The 21579-nt window shown below is 54.3% G+C and overlaps 1 protein-coding gene across 1 annotated transcript; it reads left to right on the plus strand.

Moving 5' to 3' along the window:
- The first annotated feature begins 9361 nt into the window (after positions 1-9361).
- LOC138764380 (tropomodulin-4-like) lies at positions 9362-20519 on the plus strand. The gene is given in 9 exon segments (XM_069940228.1): positions 9362-9528; positions 9531-9566; positions 11133-11289; positions 13279-13404; positions 14287-14376; positions 16454-16590; positions 18511-18618; positions 19206-19349; positions 19653-20519. Coding segments are annotated over 9 exon segments (1200 nt in total). The 5' UTR covers positions 9362-9444; the 3' UTR covers positions 19971-20519.
- Positions 20520-21579: the final 1060 nt, after the last annotated feature.

Consider the following 21579-nt stretch of genomic DNA (forward strand, 5'->3'; position numbering starts at 1 on the left):
TCGATGGCGGAGAGGGATTTGCATCTGATGTCCTGCGCTGCGTCCACTACCTTTCTGAGGGCTTGAGTAATGGTGCCCCCGTACCATAGCATCACGCACTTCCCAACACACCTCTGCAGAAATTTGCCGGGGTTCCCGGTGTAATGAACCTCCGCAAGCCCCTCTCCCCCACCCCACCCCACCCAGGAAGTCGAGGCACCGGCGTGCTTTCTTCACGACGCCATTAGTGCGTTGGGTCCAGGAAAGATCCTCCAAGAGAGAGTGGCTCCAAAGAATTTAAACATGCTCACCCTCTTTCCACCTCTGGTTTCCCCTTCCTGAAGTCCACGATTAACCCAGGTGTAACATAACAACTCTGCCTAAATTCTCCTTGCAGCTGCATTAATACCACAGGGAAGGCGGAGGAACACGAACCATTCCTCGTTGAGAGGTCAGCAGTGGAGAGGGTAAGAAACTTCAAACCTCCTGGGTGTCGACATCTCCAAAGACCTAGCCTGGGACTCTCGTGCCAATGAAGGCGGCTCGCTATATAAGCTCAAGATCAGGGTAAGAGCCTGGTCGCATCACTGTCTGGTATGGAGATGCCAATGCACAGGACGAGAATCGGGCCTGTGATATCATGGGCATTTGCTTTCACTCCATTAAGAGCCATGCTTCAAGAAAGCAGCCGTTATCCTCAGGGACCCCTGCCCTCCACCAGCCAGGCCATGCCCTCTTCACTCTGCTCCCATTGGGAAGGAGGTACAGGAGCCTGGAGACGAACACCCAGCAGCTCATCTTTCCCTCCTGAATGGACGATGAACGTCAGTTTCTCTTGTATGAATTATTCATTTTTAAATAGTGTTTTTAATGAGATTGCGATTTTTGCACAGTTCCGCAGATGCAAAATGATGCAGTTCGCGACAATAAATTATGAATCTGAAATTAATAACAACACACAGGAGTAAGGGTGTAAGAAGCGTGGATAATTATTCACAGAGGGGAAAGTAAACAGCAGTACTGCAGAGAGATGGGTCGTGGGGTAATGTGGTCGCTGCCCATTGTATAGAGCAGGATCCCATGATCCACCAGGCAGTGGGTAAGGCCCCTCTTTCAATAGGCTCTTCTATGCCCGCCCAATGCTCTCAGTTTGGTACTTTCCCTCCTCACCACCCCTCCCTCATCTCCCTCCCATCTTACTCCTTCCCTCATGCCCCTCCCTCCTCACTGCCCTTCCCACCTTACCTACTCTACTCACCTACTCTACTCGCTGCCCCTCCCTCCTCAACCCCCTCCTTCCTCATTGCCCCCTCCCTCTTTACTCCCTCCTCACCACCCCTCCCTCCCTCCCTCCACGCTGCCCCCTCCCTCCCTCCACGCTGCCCCCTCCCTCCCTCCACGCTGCCCCCTCCCTCCTCGCTCCCTCACTGCACCCTCCCTCTTTACTCCCTCCTCACCACCCCTCCCTCCTTCCTCCTCACCACCCTTCCCTCCTTACTCCCTCCTCACCACTCCTCCCTCCTTGCTGACTCTCCCTCCCTCAACCCCGTCACCACCCCTCCTTACTCCCTCCTCCTTACTCCCTCCTCACCGCTCCCTCCCTCCCTCAACCCCCTCCCACCTTACTCCCTCCCTCAATACCCCCTCCTCAAGGCCCCTCCCTCCCTCCCTCCCTCCCTCCCTCTTTACTCCCTCCCTCCCTGCCCTTCCTTCCCTCCCTCCCTGCCCTTCCTTCCCTCCCTCCCTGCCCTTCCTTCCCTCCCTCCCTGCCCTTCCTTCCCTCCCTCCCTGCCCTTCCTTCCCTCCCTCCCTGCCCTTCCTTCCCTCCTCCCTGCCCTTCCTTCCCTCCTCCCTGCCCTTCCTTCCCTCCTCCCTGCCCTTCCTTCCCTCCTCCCTCATCACTGCACCTCTCTCCTCACTGCCCCTCCCTCCTCAAGCCCCCTCACCACCTCTTCCTCCTCAATCTCCTCCCTCCTTACTGCCCCCTTCCTCGCCGTCCCTCCCTCCTCCCTCCTCGCCAGCCCCTCTCTCAACCCCCTCCTCCTACCCGCCCCTCTCTCCTCACTGTCCCCTCCCTCTTAGCCATCCCCTTCCTCCTGACCACCTCCTCCTCCCTGTCCTCTCTACCCTCCTCCTTGCAATGAGCGGCACCGCCGCCAGATGGCGCATCCCCTCCACCCTCCCCGGGATTCCCCGACAGCTGCGGCGACGACACCTTCGCTCTCAGTCAGGGCTTTGTTGACGAGACGCTCATTTACAGCTGGGACCTCGGGTAAGCCCATTCCAATGACCTCTCGTTGAACATTTATCTTTGCAAACTGTCGCCGTTGCAAGTGAAATTCGCACTTTCGATTTAACTTTGCAAAGTTAAAGCCTTTTTTTTAATTGCAATCAAGTATTTTTTTTTGCTAGTAAATAGTTTACGCGTTCGCTGAGTTGAGGCGAGGATTTAAAGGAGCGGGGTCCACTCAGGACCGTTGCATTTAATGTTTTTAAAAGTTTGCAAAAGTAAGTTTTAAGCTCCTTTAAAGTAAATCACCTTGGATACAAACTGGTTAATTCTGCAAAATTTCGCCTTGCCTTTGCGAAATTCTGTATGGGAGGGGGTAGTATTGGAAGTAGACCGTTCGGCCGCTGGTTCACCCGCTGGCGTATCTGCCCCCCCTCTCACCTTTTCTCCCCTCTCTCCTTCCCAACACCACCACACCCCCACCCCTTCCAGCCTGCCCGCACCCTTTTCTCATAAAAGGGTAACCTGCTCTTGTGGGGGGTGGGGAGGCGTTTCTCCACCAAATTTGTGGCTGAATCGTCATGCATTTCTCCACTCGACCCTCGCCGTGTGAATTGTATCAGGAATTCTCGACCAGTGAGGGCTTGCCCGTTCCGTGCGGGTTCGAGAGATTGGGGGAAGGTAAGGTGTGACGGGCCGATCGGCCACGAGGCTGGGAGTTGGCATCTTAATGGAAACTTGCAGAATGATCTCCTGATGGACTTGGAATAGGTGCCCCTTGTTACATTCTGTAGTGTCACGTTGCATAGACCCCAACCGTTCTCAAGGTGTGAAATGTGTCCTAATTTATTGTCATGAACCAAGATGTTAGTGGAGGAAAGGATGATAGGTGGTTTAATGGGGGTCCACAAGATTCTGAGAGGCAGAGATTGGGTGGGTGGCCAGGGCAGGATCAACAGACAAAGTGAGGGATAAGTTTCTTTTTTAACACGAGAGTTGTGGGTGCCAGGAATGCCCCGCCTGAGATGGTGGTGGAGGCTGGAACATTAGGGGACATTTTAAGAGATTCTTAGGATGGTAGAAAGAGGGTTACGGGATAGGGGAGGGCTTAGTGCTTATGTTTTGGTAGGAATGTATAGGGCAAGACAACATCAAGGGCCAAAGGGCCTGGATTGGACTTCTTTGAGGTTATAGACGGTGGGGAGCAGATGGCGCTCGATAAGGTGCCGCATAAAGACTTGTACAGGAGATGTGGATGCGTAGAGTTGAGGGTAAAGGATCAGCATGGATGGGGGATTGGTTAACCCATAGAAAGTAGGAAGTTGGGGGTACGGGAGTGTTTCTCTGGTTGGCACTCAGTGGGGAGTGGGGTGCCACAATGGGTCAGTGCTGGGCCTGCCACCGTTCATGATTATACATTGACGATGTGGAGGAGGGGACGGAGAGTGGTGTGTCTAATTGTGCAGAGGATTCGGAGAGTCTGCAGGGAGATATCGATAGGATAAGTGAGTGGGCAAGGGTCTGGCAGATTGAGGACTATGTCGGTAGATGTGAGGTTTCCACTTTGGAAAAATGGAAGATCAGAGTATTATTTAAGTGGTGATTGCAGCTGTGCAGAAGGACTGGGGAGGGCTGGTGCTTGAATCGCAAAAGGTCGGTTTGCAGGTACAGCAGGTTATCAAGAAGGCAAATGCAACGTTGGCTTTCATTGCTGGAGGGATTGAGTTTAGGAGCAGGGAGATTCTGCTGCAACTGGACAAGGTCCTGGTGAGGCCGCATCTGCAGTTCTGGTCTCCTTACTCAAGGAAGGATGGACTGGCTTTGGAGGCAGCACAGAGGAGGTTCACCAGGTTGATCCCAGATATATGGTGGGGGGGGGGGGGGGTGGTCAGCCTATGAGGAGAAATTAAGTCATCTGGGACTGTACTCGCTCGAATTTAGAAGAATGAGAGGGGATCTTATAGAAACGTGTAAAATTATGAAAGGTGTAAATAAGATAGAGGTCGGTAAGTTGTTCCCATTGGTGTGGGAGACCAGAATGAAGGGACATAGCCTCAAGATCCCGGGGAGTAGATTTCGGAATGAGAGGAGGAGGAACTGCTTTTCCCAGAGGGTGGAGGTGACCTCAGTGAATGGAGTTCAAACAAGGTTGGATAATTTTTTTTTACAGAGTGGGGAGATTAGGGGATATGGGGAAAGGGCAGGTGGGTGGATATGGGCCCATCACCAGATCAGCCATCTACAAGAAAACAACCTCTATCCTCAAGGACCCCCACCCCCCAAGCCGTGCTCTCTTCACTTGGCTACCATGGGGGGAAAAGTACAGGAGGCTGAAGATGAGCACTCAACGGTACAAGGACACCTTTTCCCCCCTGCCCCTGGCCACCACATCTCTGAATGGACAAAAGACATAAGAAATAGGAGCAGGAGTTGGCCATCTGGCCCCTCAAGCCTGCTCTGCTGTTCAATGAGATGGGTTGGTGTCAGGCTCAAGGTGAGGATCAGGATTGGGGTCAGGTTCAAGGTTAGGATCTGGGCTTTGAGGTCAGGTTCAATGTTAGGATCAAGGTTTTGGGGTCAGGCCTGGTCAAGGTGAGGGTTGGGGGTCAGGTTCAAGGTTAGGATCAGGGTTTGGGTCAGGTCCAGATTCAAGGTGAGGACCAGGGTTGGGTCCCAGGGTTGGAGTCAGGTTCAAGGTCAGGGCTGGGGTCAGGTTCAAGGTTAGGATCAGGGTTTGTGGTCAGGGCCAAGGTTGGGGCCAGGTTTAAGGTGAGGACTGGGGTTGGGTCTCAGGGTTGGGGTCAGGTTCACGGTGAGGACTGGGGTTGGAGTCAGGTTCAAGGCTTGGTTCAGGGGTTGGGGGCGGGTTCAAGGTGAGGGTCAGGGTTTGGGAGTCGGAGTCAATGTCAGCGTCAGTGTTGGGGTCAGTTTTAGGGTTAAACCTTACAGTTTTACTTGGGACCTTGTCCAATGAGATTTGGTCATGTGTCATCTGGAAACGGCCCTTTCCATCAACTGGAGCTGGGGGGGGTGGTGTTTTACCTCCCGACCCATATGTTGTGGGAGGAGGTGGGGAATGCTGCGAGGTTCCCCCCCCTCCCCCCCTTCTCTACTCTGGCCCGGGTGGATTCACTGCAGAATCGCAGCCCAGCAGGTGCGGGCCTGACCTGGCAGATATCACCATTATCAGCAGCGCGGGGTGTGGGCCCGGGGTTCACTGCCGGCTCTTTCTGAAGCTGTCACTTTTGTCAGCGGGTGTTCAAAACGAGGAAGAGCAGAGGGAAATCAAGTGGAAATTTATGGTCATGTGGGCCAAGTTTCACCCTGAGAGCAGTCCAGGTTGTCATCAGCCCGTCTGCAGTACAATGCAGTGTCAGGAGAGAGACAGAGAGAGAGAGAAGCAAACACTGGACAACAAATTTTTTCCCCTAAAGATTTTCTTCCTGAAAAATAATGGGCGATTCTGATGGACGACATCAAGGTGAACCAAAGGATAACTTCAGATTTGCTGTAACACATAGAAAGTTGGAGAAACAGACGATGTCTGTACAAAGTGAAGGGAGGGAGGTTTAGGACAGACGTCAGGGGTAAGTTTTTTTTTTACACAGGGAGTGGTGGGGGCCTGGAAGGCCTTGCCCAGGGAGGCTGGAACATTAGGAGGCATTTAAGAGATTCTTGGGTCCGTAGATGAAAGAAAAATTGAGGATTACAGGGTAGGGAGGGTTTTGTTTTTCTTTGGTTGGGATATATAGGTCAGCACAACATCAAGGGCCGAAGGACCTGGACTGTGGGATTCTATGTTCAACGGCAGTGTTTTTTTTTAAACTGCGTAGGGTTCATTCAAGAGCCTGATAAGAGTGGGGAAGGGGGGAATCTACTTCTGAATCTGGCACTCAGAGGGAATCTTCTACCCAATGGGACGGGAACAAGGGATTTGGCTGGGGTGGGGGGGGAGGGTCTTTTAACACGTCAGCTGCTTTTCCAAGGAAATGTCCGCGGGGGGGATGGGTGGGAGGGGTACTGGGACTCGCTCACGTTCCCTCCAGCTTGTAGGCTACTAGCATCAAACCACATGAGGCAGAGTGAAGATAAAACACTAGTTTTAATAGATTGGTATACAGCTAGGCTTTGAAGCCTTGGCCTTGCCTCTGTACAAACCTAGGCCAGAATGAGGGGGAAGGGATTCCCCCGGGCTTATATACTCACCTGGTGACCTAGTGGTGTAATGACATCATGCATGACATACCACCACATTCACCCCCCCTTAAAAAATTGTGACTGACCCTTCCCCCCCCCCCCCCCCCACATCTCTTTGCACCAGTTCAGTATGTAGTGGACTTTTTGACGTGGTTTCCTCTTCCTTCGGGGGGGCTGGGGGTCTTGGCCCTGGGCAAGGGTGTGGTGTGTGGATGCAGAGCTTTCTGCCGTGGGGCTGTGTTCGTCTGACGCTCTTCATGCTGCTCCATGGGGGTCCGCACCCCTCCCACGTCGACCATGGTTCCTTCCTACTGATCCCCCGGAGCCTGTGGTACTCCTGCGTCGTCTGCCGTCCCATCTGCTGATCTGTAGGGGTCTGTAGTTCTTCTGCGCTGCCCACGTCTCCCTGGTGGCCACCAAGTCTTTCCGTCCATCCTTGAATGTGACGTAGGGGTAGTGAGGGTACACGTGCCTCACTTCCATGGGCTCTACCAGTGGGTCCGTCCTGTGGCATCTACAATGCTTGCGGAGGAGGGCCGGTCCCGGTGACATCAGCCATCCAGGCAGCAAGGTGCCTGTCGTGGTTTTCCTTAGGAAAGAAAAGATACTGTCATGTGGTGTCACGTTAGTGGTGGTACACAATAAAGAGCATATGGAGTGCAGAACCTCTGGTAACACGTCTTGCCACCTTGCTACTGTAGGTACTTTGCTTTGAGAGTTAGCGGAACCGTCTTCCAGATGGTGGCATTCTCCCTTTCTACCTGCTCGTTCCCCCGAGGGTTATAACGCGTAGTGCAACTGGTCGCAATGCCTCTATCCAAGAGGTACTGTTGGACCTCGGTGCTCATGAAGGCAGCACCCCTATCCTTGTGTATATAGCTAGGGTACTCACACAAACTGAATTTAGATTGCAGGCACTTTATTACTGTGGCTGCGGTGACATTGGGACACAGGATAGCAAAGGGGAACTGAAAGGCGTGGTAGATTTTATTAAGGGGACGCTGTCTGGCAGGTGGAACTGCGGTTTACACTCCGCACAGATGGGGCAACCCCTGCTTACCGTCCTTACCTCCTCCACTGAGAACGGGAGGTTTTGGGCCCTGACAAAGTGGAAGAGCTTCAGGACTCCCGGGTGGCCCACCTCATCCCCGGCACCCTCAACCCCTGACGTCTCCCCAAAACTTCCCTCCCTTCGCTTTGTATAGATGTCCTCACTGCCCCGGGAAACGGGTGCTGGCCGCCCATCCGATCGATGCCTCTCAGAATCTTGCGGACCTCTGTCAAGCCTCGTTCTTCACTCTGAAGGGGAAAAGGTCCCAGTCGTAAGACGCGTTCTCCAATCCAGACAACACCCTAGTACATCTCCGTCCCCTCCCAGCAGTCTCCACGTCCTTCCTGTAAACAAAGTAACCAGAACTGAAAGCAATATTTCAAGTCGAGTTTATTGTCAAGTGATTGGACAAGTACAACCCGACGATACAGCGTTCTCCAGTCCTCACAGAAACACACCCAGACATAATACATATACAGACAAACAATACAGTGATAGAGTATAAAGATGTGTTTTTGGGAGACAAATCAGAAAAGGTTTGTTAGAGTAGGTCACATACAAGCACTTTAAAACAGATCTTATTTGAAATACTGGAGCTCTGCCCCATGGTAGACATATTGACTCCACAGCTTTTGCAAGAGCTTTGAAGAGTGCCCAAGAGACTTCACTAATGGATTGTTGTTTACAAAAGGAAACAGATGAAAGAGTTTGTTGGAGCTGCATATTGTCTGGAGGAGAGAGAAACGCTGTTGTAAGAAGATCATGTGGTTTTGCAAGCAGAGAGAGTCAAACAGGCTTTCTCTCAGAGAGAAAGACACAATAGACAATAGGAGCTGGAGTAGGCCCTTCGGCCCATCAAGCCAGCACCACCGTTTTACAGATCATGGCTGAAGCAGAAGTAGATGGGACTGGAACAGGACAAGCTGGCAAGCCCAGTTGGAAGACGGACTGGTCGAAGCCCTTGTGCTTCATGCAAGAGGAGAGGACCGTCTGTCTAATGTTTCATTTGGAATGAGAAACAAAAAGAACCTGCGGTGACCTGAAAGAAAGAGGTTATCATCTGGAAAACCCTGGGAAGTACATCAGTGGTGGGTGTCCTGGAACAATTAATCTCTCTCTGGAAACCGGCGGTAACCATTTACCTTTCAAGCACCAAAGCCTAGTGAACTTTATAAATGTTAAATTCTGTGCACAGTATAAGAATTGCCTTCAACCAGTGAACTTGGAGGAATGAGAAGTGAGATTGAACTGTGAACCTTTCTGAACTTACACACATGTGCTTTGAATTAGAAGGGGGTTAAGTAAGTCAATAGAGATAAGTTAAAGTTTGATTCTATTTTCATGTTTAAAGATAATTAAAAGCAACTTTAAGTAATCATTTGTCTTGGTGAATAACTATTGCTGCTGGGTTTATGGGTCCTCTGGGTTCGTAACAATATGTACACAGGACAAATATTCATCTCTACAAATAAATAAATATTGTTTTGTGAATACGAGAGTCTCGGGTGGTCATTCACCGTTCTCACTCCCCATGGGGAAGAAGCTGATCCTCAGCCTGGTGGTGCTGGGCTGATCCTCCTGTATCTCTTCCCCAACAGGAGCAGCTGAAAGATGCTGTGTGCAGGGGTAGAAGGGGGTCTTTAATGATTTTTCCCACCCTCTTCGGACAACGACCCAGTAGATCATGTCAATGGGGAGGGTGTGGTGGTGGTGGGGAGTCCCACCATGATCCTCTCTTCCGCTCTAATGGTCCCACGGATTGACCTCCAACCCATTTCTTTGCGGCAGCCAGACCAAGGGTGGCCTCACCGGAGATTGGTAGAGTTGCGACTCCTGTGCTTGATACCCCACCCCTCCCGACGAGTGGGGAACTAACCGTCTGTCCCTCTCCCTGTTACAGCACCAGGAGAGGACCGTAACCTCATAACCTTCCCCTGCAAAAAAAATCCCCAGCTCCTCAGACCCCGGGACCGGTGGGATAATAAAGATGCAACAGCAACATCGAGACAAGTACCTGAACATCGACGAGGACCAGATTCTCGGGGAACTCTCGGAGAACCAGTTTGTAACTAGGAGCTAGACCTGGAGCTGATGGAGATGGATCCCGAGGTGAGTGGAGTGGGGGGGGGGGGGGTGGGGGAATGACAAATTCTGCACCGATTGGTGGCCGGACAGAAGGTGATGAAGGAGGCAAAAGGGGTTCATGAATGGAGGGGCATAAAATTTAAGTGGAACACGGAGGTCTGTGGGCACGGTGATTGTAGTACATGGACAGTGAGCGCTGGAGGAACCTGGCCAGTCTCGCAGCCATCCAAAACGTAAAGATACGTTGTCCGACATTTCGGGCCTGGGCCCTTTCCTCGAGGTGTGTGTTTTTAAAAAAAACGGGAAGGCTCTATTCTTGTTGCTGGCATCAGGAAAGGGGTAGGAGCAGAAGTCGGCTCATTGAGTCGGCCCTGCGATTCTGATCCTGAGCTGATCCATCCCTCGACTCCCCGTAACCCTCCACGCCCTGACTCATCCAATACGTGTTGATCTCTGGCTGACACACAGTCACCAACCTCGCTCCCACAGTCCCAAGTTCCAGAGACTCATGTTAAAGACATTTCTCCACATCTCTGATTTAAGTTGACACCCTTTTATCCTGAACTTGTGCCTCCTGTCCTGGACTCCCCTCCCATGGGGAAATGTCCTGGCCACATCTACTCTGGTCAGGCCTTTCAGCACTCAAAATGCCTCTATAGGGTCCCCCCTCATCCTTCTGTCCCCCAGTGAGTTCAGTCCAAGAGCCGCCAATCTTTCCTCATAAACTAACCCTTCCATTCCTGGTCTCATTCTAGTAAATCTCCCAATGTCACCACGTCCTTCCTCAAATGCGGCCCCCAATCCTGTACCTAGTCTCCATGTGGGGCCTCACCAGAGCTTTACAGAGTCTCCACATCACATCCCTGCTCTTGTATCCTATCCCTCTAGAAATGAATGTCAAACTTCATCACCATTAACTCAACCTGGAGGTTCACCTCCAGTGTATCCTGCATGAGGACTCCTGATACCCCCTGCACCTCCCAATTTAGAATCCTCTCCCCATCTAAATAATCATCTGCATGACTGTTCCTTCCCCCAAAGTCCACGAACGTACACTTCCCAACACTGTATTTCACCTGCTACCTCTTTTCCCCATTCTCCTCATCTATCCAAATCTCTCTGCTGTATTTCCATATCCTCAGTGTCACTCACCCAACCACCTATTTTGTATCTGCAAATTTGGCCAGAAAGCCACCCAAATCATTTATTTACAATGTATAAAGAAGTGGCCCCGACACTGACCTCCCTGGACCACCACTGGGAACCAGGAGCCGAGCAGGGTGAAGTTTTACAGTGAGTCACTCCCCCTCCTCTCTCTACCCCACTCCACCCTACCCCCTCTCCACCCTGCCACTATCCACCCTGCCCCCTTTCCAAACACCTCTCCACCCCTCCCCTCAACCTATTACACCCTCTCCCAACTCTCCACTCCCCCACACCTTTCCCCCTTCTTCCACCTCACTTTTCTTTGTCCATCTTTCTCCTCCCTATTCTCCACTCCCCTCTGCCTTTCCCATTCCCCCCCTTCTCCCCTACCCCCCCACCTGCCATTCGGTCTCTCCTGCACCCTGTAACCACCCCCCCACACAGAACGCCCTCCTACCTGCGGGCCTGCGGCAGAGGGACCAGACGAAGAAAACGCCAACGGGCCCCTACGACCGGGACCAGCTGCTCGATTACCTGGAGAAGGAGGCACTGAATGTGGAGGAGAGGGCTGACCTGGTCCCATTCACCGGGGAGAAGCGAGGTGGTTCCCCCTCTCTTTCCCCCCCACCTTGCAGTCCCATTCTAACTATATCGCCTGCTCACCCCTGGCCCCGTGTCCCCCTCTCAGCCCCACGTCCCCCCCCTCAGCCCCGCGTCCCCCCCTCTCAGCCCCGCGTCCCCCCCTCTCAGCCCCGCGTCCCCCCCCTCTCAGCCCCGCGTCCCCCCCCTCTCAGCCCCGCGTCCCCCCCCTCTCAGCCCCGCGTCCCCCCCTCTCAGCCCCGCGTCCCCCCTCTCAGCCCCGCGTCCCCCCCTCTCAGCCCCGCGTCCCCCCCTCTCAGCCCCGCGTCCCCCCCTCTCAGCCCCGCGACCCCCCTCTCAGCCCCGCGTCCCCCCTCTCAGCCCCGCGTCCCCCCCTCTCAGCCCCGCGTCCCCCCCTCTCAGCCCCGCGTCCCCCCTCTCAGCCCCGCGTCCCCCCTCTCAGCCCCGCGTCCCCCCCTCTCAGCCCCGCGTCCCCCCTCTCAGCCCCGCGTCCCCCCTCTCAGCCCCGCGTCCCCCCTCTCAGCCCCGCCTCCCCCCTCTCAGCCCCGCGTCCCCCCTCTCAGCCCCGCGTCCCCCCTCTCAGCCCCGCGTCCCCCCTCTCAGCCCCGCGTCCCCCCTCTCAGCCCCGCGTCCCCCCTCTCAGCCCCGCGTCCCCCCTCTCAGCCCCGCGTCCCCCCTCTCAGCCCCGCGTCCCCCCTCTCAGCCCCGCGTCCCCCCTCTCAGCCCGCGTCCCCCCTCTCAGCCCCGCGTCCCCCCTCTCAGCCCCGCGTCCCCCCTCTCAGCCCCGCGTCCCCCCTCTCAGCCCCGCGTCCCCCTCTCAGCCCCGCGTCCCCCCTCTCAGCCCGCGTCCCCCCTCTCAGCCCCGCGTCCCCCCTCTCAGCCCCGCGTCCCCCTCTCAGCCCCGCGTCCCCCCTCTCAGCCCCGCGTCCCCCCTCTCAGCCCCGCGTCCCCCTCTCAGCCCCGCGTCCCCCTCTCAGCCCCGCGTCCCCCCTCTCAGCCCCGCGTCCCCCTCTCAGCCCCGCGTCCCCCCTCTCAGCCCCCGCGTCCCCCTCTCAGCCCCGCGTCCCCCCTCTCAGCCCCGCGTCCCCCCTCTCAGCCCCGCGTCCCCCCTCTCAGCCCCGCGTCCCCCCTCTCAGCCCCGCGTCCCCCTCTCAGCCCCGCGTCCCCCCTCTCAGCCCCGCGTCCCCCCTCTCAGCCCCGCGTCCCCCTCTCAGCCCGCGTCCCCCCTCTCAGCCCCGCGTCCCCCCTCTCAGCCCCGCGTCCCCCCTCTCAGCCCGCGTCCCCCCTCTCAGCCCCGCGTCCCCCCTCTCAGCCCCGCGTCCCCCCTCTCAGCCCCGCGTCCCCCCTCTCAGCCCCGCGTCCCCCCTCTCAGCCCCGCGTCCCCCCTCTCAGCCCCGCGTCCCCCCTCTCAGCCCCGCGTCCCCCCTCTCAGCCCCGCGTCCCCCCTCTGTCCCACCCTGCCCTGCATCCACCCCCGTTCAAATTTTCCCACCTCTCCTCTTGTACACTTGCTCTCCCCCTCTCCATTACGCTATCTACCCTCTCTCCATATTCCTCTACCTTTCTCTCCTCTCCACCTCGCTCTCTCCCCTCTATCTGCCTCCATCTCTCACCTCCTCCTCCTCATTCTCCTCTCATCCCTCCCATTCCCTTTACCCGCCTCCCTGACTCTCCCACCTGACCTCTACCCTCTGATTCCGACCCATCCTCCACTCTCTCCTTCCTAACACATCGCCTCCACTGCTGACTCTTTACCCTTCCAACTACCCTCCACTCTCCTGCGGACTCTCTCCTCTCTCTCCCTGCTGAACCTCCCATTCTCTCTCCCTCCCTTCTGATTTGCTCCCTCCCCCTCCCTGCTGACTCTCCCTTTTCCTACCCCCTCCCCGCTGACACCCTCCACCCTCTGCCCTCCCTCCCTCTCCTCTGCTGACTCTACCCCCTCCTCCATCCCCTTTCCTTCCCACTGACCCCCCCAAACCCGGTATAGGTAAGCCCTTTGTGCCGAAGCAGCGGGAATTGACCCAGTTTGAGAAGGATGCGGCCGTGATCCTGGAGCCTGAACTGGAGGAGGCTCTGGCCAATGCCAGCGACGCCGAGATGTGTGACATTGCCGGTGAGGGAGGGGGACAGGGAGGAGAAGAAAGGGGGGTTGGACAGAGGTGGGGAGAGGGGTTGGTTGGAGTGGGGTAGGTGTTGGAGGGGGGAGAGGGGTTGGACGGAGAGGGGTTGGACAGAGGTGGGAGGATGGACTGGGAGATGGGGGGAAGAGAGGGGGTGGAGAAGGAAATGGAGGGGGGGGAGAAACAGAAAGGGGAGAGTAGGTGGAGGGAGCTGCCACAGGAGCTCTCCTATTCCCTTGACTCAGCTGTGGGCACAGCGCCAAGGCAGGCGGCTGAGATACGATACACACACAGGTGGGTAATCCATTCCTCCGGGAGGTTGCAGGGGTCCAGATGGTTCCCCACTCTCTGCAGGGTGGGGGGGGTGGTGTTAAACAGCCTGTTCAGGGAAGTAACAGCTATGTGGAGGGAGCTTCACTCTGTGTCCGATCCTGGGAGTGTGTGACAGGATGGTGCAGAGGGAGTTTCACTCTGTGTCTGACCCCAGGAGTGTATGACGGGACGGTGCGGAGGGAATTTCACTCTGTGTCCAATCTCAGGAGTGTGTGATGGGATGGTGCAGAGAGAGCTTCACTCTGTGTCTGACCCAGGAGTGTGTGACAGGACAGTGCAGAGGGAACTTCACTCTGTATCCGAGCCTGGGAGTGTGTGATGGGTCGGTGCAGAGGGAGCTTCACTTTGTGTCTAACCCCGGGAATGTGTGTCGGGACGTTGCAGAGGGAGCTTCACTCTGTGTCTGACCCGGGAGTGTGTGATAGGACAGTGCGGAGGGATCTTCACTCTGTGACTGACCCTGGGAGTATGTCATGGGACGGTGCGGAGGGAGCTTCCTTTTGTCCCCAATTCCCTGACCCTCCTTTCCTCCTGTATTGTAGCCATCCTGGGCATGTACAAGCTCATGAGCAACAAGCAGTACTACGATGCGCTCGGCAGTGGAGTCATCATGAACACGGAGGGCATTAACAGTGAGTGCTGCCTCTCCCTCCCCTGCCCTCCTCTACCTTTGGGGAGGGTAAATGCCCCTCCTTCCCATGACCGCCCATTTGTCTGTTCGACCATGGTCACCCTCTCCCTCACCTCTGTTGTATTATCAGTGCTGCCCTGCTTTATCAACAACTCAGGGTCAATGCCCATTTCAGCTTGGGGACGGAGCAAGCCCTTTGGCCCACATGACTGTGCTGTACACAACGCTCCCTCTCATTTTAAAAAGTCCGTGTGTGACAAAAGTACACTACAACTCCAATTATCCGAAATGGTCGGGACCGGGCCTATTTCAGATGAAGTAAATTTTCGGAGAACTGGTAATTTTTTAAAAACAGCCCGTTTAAACAACAGCAAACAGCAAGGGAAAATTAATAAAATAATGTTTAATTAAAATAATATTTAATTCTCACAAAAAAATAAAATGGTTAAAATAATGTCTCACCAAAAATTAATAAAATGTTTCTCACCAAAAATCATTAAAATATTGTTTAATTAAAATAATTTTTAATTAAAATAATGTTTAATTCTCACCAACAAAAACCCTGACCTGAACCAAATGCGATTAAACCCAACACCAAACACTGGAAATCACACTCGATAAGTTTTTCAACCTGTGACGTTGGCTCAGAAATCTTTTTTTTTTAATGGGTAACTGGGGATCTCGGACATCCTCGTTTATCCCAACATTTTTCAGAGGCGAGAAATGGCGTCATTGCAGCTTCAAAAATCTTTCGGGTGAATTAGAATTTCTGAAATCCCCAGTTATCGGGGGGGGGGGGGGGGCTGGAATTAATTTTCAGAACCGAACTTCCCCCAGGTCCAAAATATTTTGGATAAAGGAGGACTTGGGACCGTCAAGGTTGTGTGAACGGATGCACGGAATGTAAACTTGAAACTGAAGATGATTTCGCCACAGCCTCTCTCTCACGGCTAACAAAATTGTACTGGCGTATTTTAATTTAACACAATATTACCACGTGATGTATTTAGTTAGTAATTATTAATTACTGCACTATTTTTGGTAACTAACCTTTAATTTCCTTGGTGTGATTACAAAACGTGTGTGGGGGTTCATTCACGCTCAGCTTAGAGGGAACAGTAGCTGCACATCATGGGCAAATTAAACTTTCCGGCTGGCACCCACACCATCTGCCTGGAAACCTCTAGTCCGCCGCAATTGAACCTGCTTCCCCTGGAGCACCCCCCCCCCCCCACCATCTCCTTTAAACTTACCCACTCCAGTCTGTTGAACTTTCATCCGGGAGAACAGATTCCAGCAGAGTCCAGGCCCTTCAGCCCACGATGTTGTGCCGACCTTCTCCACAACGTCTCCGCAGGGTGTGTGTTGTTTCCCCCCCCCCCAGCCTCTGACCCTCCAGGGGGTTAAAAAGTCCCAGCCTTGCTTTGACCTCCACCCCTTTCCAACATCCTGGTGAATCTCCTCTTCTGATGTGCTGGCACACCTCTTAAATATTTCCTCTTCGCCTTAAACCTTTGACCAGGACACAGAATGTTCCAGTGTGGCACAGGCCCTTTGGCCCACAATGTGATGCCGGCCCACATAAACCCTCTATTTTTCTTTCATCCACATGCACGACAGAGTGCTTTAAATGCCCCCAATGTTCCAGCCTCCACTACCACCCCTGGTGAGGCATTCCAGGCCCCCACTCTTCTCTGGGCAAAAAAACCCACTTACCTCTGACATTTCTCCTATACTTTCCATCATTCGCCTTGGGCAGGGTGGGGGGTGTAAGGTGCTGGCTGTCCATCCTGTCTATGCCCCTCATCATCTTATAGACATACAGCATGGTAACAGGTCCTTCTGGCCCGCGAGCCTGCACCTCCCAGTTACACCCAATTTACCTACAGCCTCCAGTGGGAGGAAACCCCTGCGCAGACAAGGGGAGAGCACACAAACTCCTCACAACCAGCGCTGGACACCTCCATTCCCTCCCTTCATGGCTCCAAAGACAAAAAGCCTTTGCCTCAGAAGATGAATGCTCCAGCCCCCAAGGTTTCTACCTTTTTTTTGTTCCATGTTCCTGTTACGTCCCTCAGGCGTGGTGAAGCCAGATTCTTACGAGTACAAACCCGTCCCTGACGAACCTCCCAACGAGACCGACGTTGAAGACACGCTCAGGAGAATAAAAAATAACGACAAAAACCTGGTGGAAGTTAACTTGAACAACATCCAGGTAACGCACTCTGTCGGGGGGGTGGGTTGAAGCTGGGGAGGGGGGCTCTTAACTGATCCACCGTGCTTCTGTCAAAAGTTCAAGGTTTTTATCGTGACCTGATAAGTACAGTAAAAACCCCTGCTATCCGGCACCTATGGGTGTATTTTCCGGTAGTTTGAGACTTACACCTGCATTAAGGGTAAACGGTTTAAAAGACAAAAGTACTTAACACTGAACAAACTTCACTTGCATGAATATAAAAACCTTTCAGCATTTTACGTTATTTTCAGTCACATCCAAAAGTGTTTAACCGTCGCTGCATCTGCAGGTTCATCCCCCTCCAGACATTAGAGATAATTAAACCCTCCCCCCCCCCCCCACAAAGTTTACAGATAAAGCCTCAGACAACTTTTACTAAGGGAACACTTTGGAAGAGTCCACCCAGCGGCATCGCCAGATTTCACACAAATTTACTCAAACCGCTTCTGCGAGCAAAGCCTGGCCAACGTCCTCCTTCCGCTGCTCTTCACCAAAGGTTCATGCATTACTCCAGAGAACATTTACAATTAATTTTTTTAATTTATTTAAATGTTTACATTTATTTATTTTTTTTGCCGGTGGCTTGAATTCTGGATAACATGGGTTATTCTGTACATAAAAATGTCGTATACATGACGTATGTCGGAATTTTCCCCGCCACAAGGTAAATGTAGAGTCGCCTTGTGCATTTCCCGGTGCCCCTAACCACAGGAGAAAGGGGAGCAGAAGTGAGTCTCCCTTCACTGGGTCCATGGATTCACCTCCATTGCTCTTGCAGTTGCATGGACGCCTGTTTCATCCATCGGCGACCTGGGCTCCAGATCCGAACCTCCGACAGGATCAGGGAGCCTGAGGCCTCTTCTTGACTTCAGCGCCCTCTCGAATCTGGGTTCTGCTGCCTGGTTCCCACTGTGACCCCAGTGTGAGCCCTTCGGCTGCAAGTCATCAGCACCCCTCGCAGGTCCGCTGCCCTGGTCACCGTCCGGTAGGAACGTCTTTGCTTCTCCTCAACAGGGGGTGCCCTCTCTGCTTCTAGTGCCCCACACCGGTCTGCTGCTCCCCCACAGACTGCAACCCCTCATGGTCCGTGGCCAAAAACATGGGCCGCCATCTTGGGCACTGAACTATGTGGTTGCAGCGTTTAAAAACAAAAACCATCACCTCTTCTATCAGACAATTTAATGCCCACATGGGGCTTGGAATCAGACCCAGGCAGTAGGACACTGCAGAGCAGCAGTGTATGTCTGCTCCCTGCACTCCTGGGTCTGCATTAGCAACTTTGCTGCCATTCCAGCAGTCTGGCAGGGCCACTAATTGATTTTCTGGCTGGGGTTTCAAAATAAACTATCAGTCATCATACAGGATTATCAAATGAACTATTCAAGAAATGTTGAATTTTCCATTTTTCTTAAAAAGCTCTTGTTTATTAATTCTAGAGAGTGCTGGAGGTTGATTAAGTTGCAGAGTGAAGCTCCCTCTGCACTGTCCCATCACACACTCCTGGGGTCGGACACAGAGTGAAACTCCCTCCACACCATCCCATCACACACTCCCAGGGTCAGACGCAGAGTGAAGCTCCCTCCGCACCGTCCCGTCACACATTCTGGGGTCAGACACAGAGTGAAACTCCCTCCGTAACGTCCCGTCACACACTCCCAGGGTCGGACAGAGTGAAGCTCCCTCTGCACTGTCCCGTCACATATTCCTGGGGTCAGACACAGAGTGAAGCTCCCTCTGCACTATCCCATCACACACTTCTGGGGTCAGACAGAGTGAAGCTCCCTCTGCACCGTCCCGTCACACACTCCTGGGGTCAGAAACAGAGTGAGCTCCTGGTGCACTTTGCTTCCAAACATGTTATATTCCCACATTTCTGAGCTGCCGATCTCTTGCCCCCAGGATATCCCCATCTCTATGCTGAAGGAACTGGCGGACACCATGAAGCAGAACCAACACGTGCAGGTGGTCAGCTTGGTGGCAACCCGGAGCAACGACCCTGTGGCTCACGTGAGTGGGTCTTGAGCGGTATGGGGGTTCGCTGGTCCAGTGACTGTGATGCGCCCTGACCTCGGTCTCCTATTGGTGGGCAAGCAAAGCTGACCAATTGGCTGGCCAACAACGTCTCTCTAGGGAAGATTTTATAATCAGGAAATCCGGAGTCAATCCTCTACCCGGGACCCCTGCAGTGTCCCTCTCCCCAGGACCCCCGCATTGTCCCTCTCCCTGGGACCCCTGGAGTGTTCCCAGGACCCCTGCATTGTCCCTCTCCCTGGGACCCCTGTAGTGTTCCCACCCACCCCCACGACCCCTGGAGTATTCCAAGGACCTCCACAGTGTCCCTCTCCCTGGGGCCTTGCAATGTTCCCAAGACTCCTGCGGTGTCCCTCACCCCCCTCCCTCCCCGGACACCTGCAGTGTCCCTCTGCCCAGGACTCCTGTGGTATCCTGCACCCCCCCCTCCCCCCCCCCGCGTCTCTGTACAGCTTTCTGGGACCCCAGTTGTGCAGACCCCAGGATAGTTGCTGCTGACTTCTAACATAGCTGAGCAGTGAGAGGCTGCGAGCGTTGACGTCCCTCTACTGTTGCCACGACAGGCTCTGGCTGGGATGCTTGAGGTGAACACTTCTCTGAGAAGCCTGAACATTGAGTCAAATTTCATCACGGGAGCAGGGATGGTGGCAATTGCAAAAGCAATGAGGCAGAACAGGACGGTGACCGAGTTAAAGATCGATAACCAGGTGAGGGAGAGATCTGGGGTCTGCTCACTTGGGGGGACGGGTCTCAAACACACGACCCTCACTGAGGGGACAGGTCCCGCACACTGACCCTCACTGGGGGATGGGTCCCACACCGACCCGACCCTCACAGGGGAATGGGTCCCACACACACTGACCCTCACTGAGGAGATGGGTCCCATACACACACACACACACACAAACACACTCAGATGTACAGAAATGAAGATGAACTCTGGATCTTTGGTCAGAACCTGCAATATTTATCTTCTCTCCAAACCTCCCCCCCCCCCCACCCCCCGGTAGCGCCATCAACTGGGTGATGCTGCCGAGATGGAGATCGCCAGCATGCTGGAACAGAATACGAACATTGTGCGCTTCGGTTACCACTTCAGCCAGCAAGGCCCACGGGCCCGCGCTGCCATCGCCATCACCAAGAACAACGACTTGGGTGAGTGCACCACCCCGATCTCTGAACACTTCTGCCCAGTTCTCCCGTCCCAGCTTAGGGGTCCTTGTAGCCGTGTTGGGCCTGGAGGGTGTTTTAGGACTGAGGCTTGGTCTTTTCCTCACCCCCCCATCCCCACCCAGAGCTGTGATGAACGGGAAGGACGGGTTATCTGAAATTGTCCAACAAATGCATTTTGGCGTGGGATTGGATGGGGCAAAGGGGGGGGGGGGGAAGTTGCGAGCCTAAGTGTTACATAATAATATATCAAAGATGTAATATGCAGGATTTACTTCAACTGTTGTCTGCCATTAGGAGAGACATTGACCTCCAAAGCTCCCGCAGCTGCGCAGAACTCCTGGTTGATCCATTGGCCATCCGGGCTCCAGATCCGAACCTCCAACACCATCAGGAAGCCCCTTCAGCACCCGAGGCCCCTTCTGGCCCCCCCCAATCCCACTACCTGGTCCCCACAAGCTGGTCTCCAGCAGCCCCGCTGACCGTGTGGGTCCTTCAGCCACAAGCCTCCAGGAGCCCGCAGCAGAGCGTCGATGTTCCTGGTTTTGTCAACATCCAGTGCAGGAACAGGCCCTTCGTGTCTGTGATGACCCACTTATCTGCACCCATTCTGTTTAATTCTCCTGATATTCCTGTTGATGGCCCCTGTTTGGGGGGGGGGGGGCTAGAGTTCACCGGTGGTGGTGGGGGGGGAGAACCAACATGGTCACAGATGGAGCACAGGGAGCCGCAAATTTAGAAAGGGGTGTCCGTTGGGGAAATGGCAAAGCAGGCCAAATGTCTAACTCCCTCCTGTTCTTATGCATTTCTCTCCCCCCCCACCCTCCATTACCCCACAGTGCGCCAGCAGCGGAGGCGATGAGCTGATCGTGGAAGACAGCAGAGGTTTGACCATCTCGCTGGATCCTCTCCCTGTTTGTGGGCAGCAGAACTTTGCGTGGGGAGCCGCAATACTCGCGCTGTGGCTGCGACCCGCTGCCCGTTTTGCTTCATTTTGGTCAGGGAGGGGTTTGGGTGGGGGCCGCGCATGTGTGAGGCAAGTAAAGGTTCGTGAAAAAATTTTGGCTGGAGATGGAACGGCTCTTTACCCTTGTTTGGCGGGTATTGCAGAAGGGGGTGGCAATGTGGGAATGGGGGGAAGGGTCACCTGGACTTGGATGGTAATCGGCTGAGGGATTCTACAAGGTCCTGGAGGCGCAGTGGGCAGGGTCACTGGCCTAGGGCTCAGAAGAGACTGGTTCGATCCCCTCCTCTGGCTCAGTGTGCATATACATGCGTGTCCGTGTGTGTATACATGCCTGTGTGTACACGTTGATCCCCACTTCTGGTGCTGTGTATGTGAGTGAAAGTGTAGGTGCACATGTCTGCGTGTACCCTAACCCTCCACAACCTCAGTTACCCCCGGTTCCACATCCACATGACATGACGGGTCAGTGAGCTAATTGGCCACTGGTAATCACCTCCTCCCCATAGAATCTGGAGCACAGAATCAATCAGTCTTAATGGCAGTGTGATGATCCACATGAAGTTGTTGGGCTGCATAACCTGTTCTAGTGCTGGAGTAAGGTGAGGGGGAGAAACGGTTCAGGTGCTGAGCTCTGGGACAGCAGAGGGACCTCAGAATCATCTAGCCCCTACACTAACCCCACCCCCCCCCCCACCGCTCCTGGGGACACCTGATCTCTCTCTATGGCTCTCGTCGGGCAGAGAAGATTGACGGGGATGTTGCCAGGACTCGGAGGACCTGAGCTACAGGGACAGGTCGAG

The sequence above is a fragment of the Narcine bancroftii genome, chromosome 5 (assembly GCF_036971445.1).
Source record: "Narcine bancroftii isolate sNarBan1 chromosome 5, sNarBan1.hap1, whole genome shotgun sequence".
NCBI lineage: Eukaryota > Metazoa > Chordata > Chondrichthyes > Torpediniformes > Narcinidae > Narcine > Narcine bancroftii.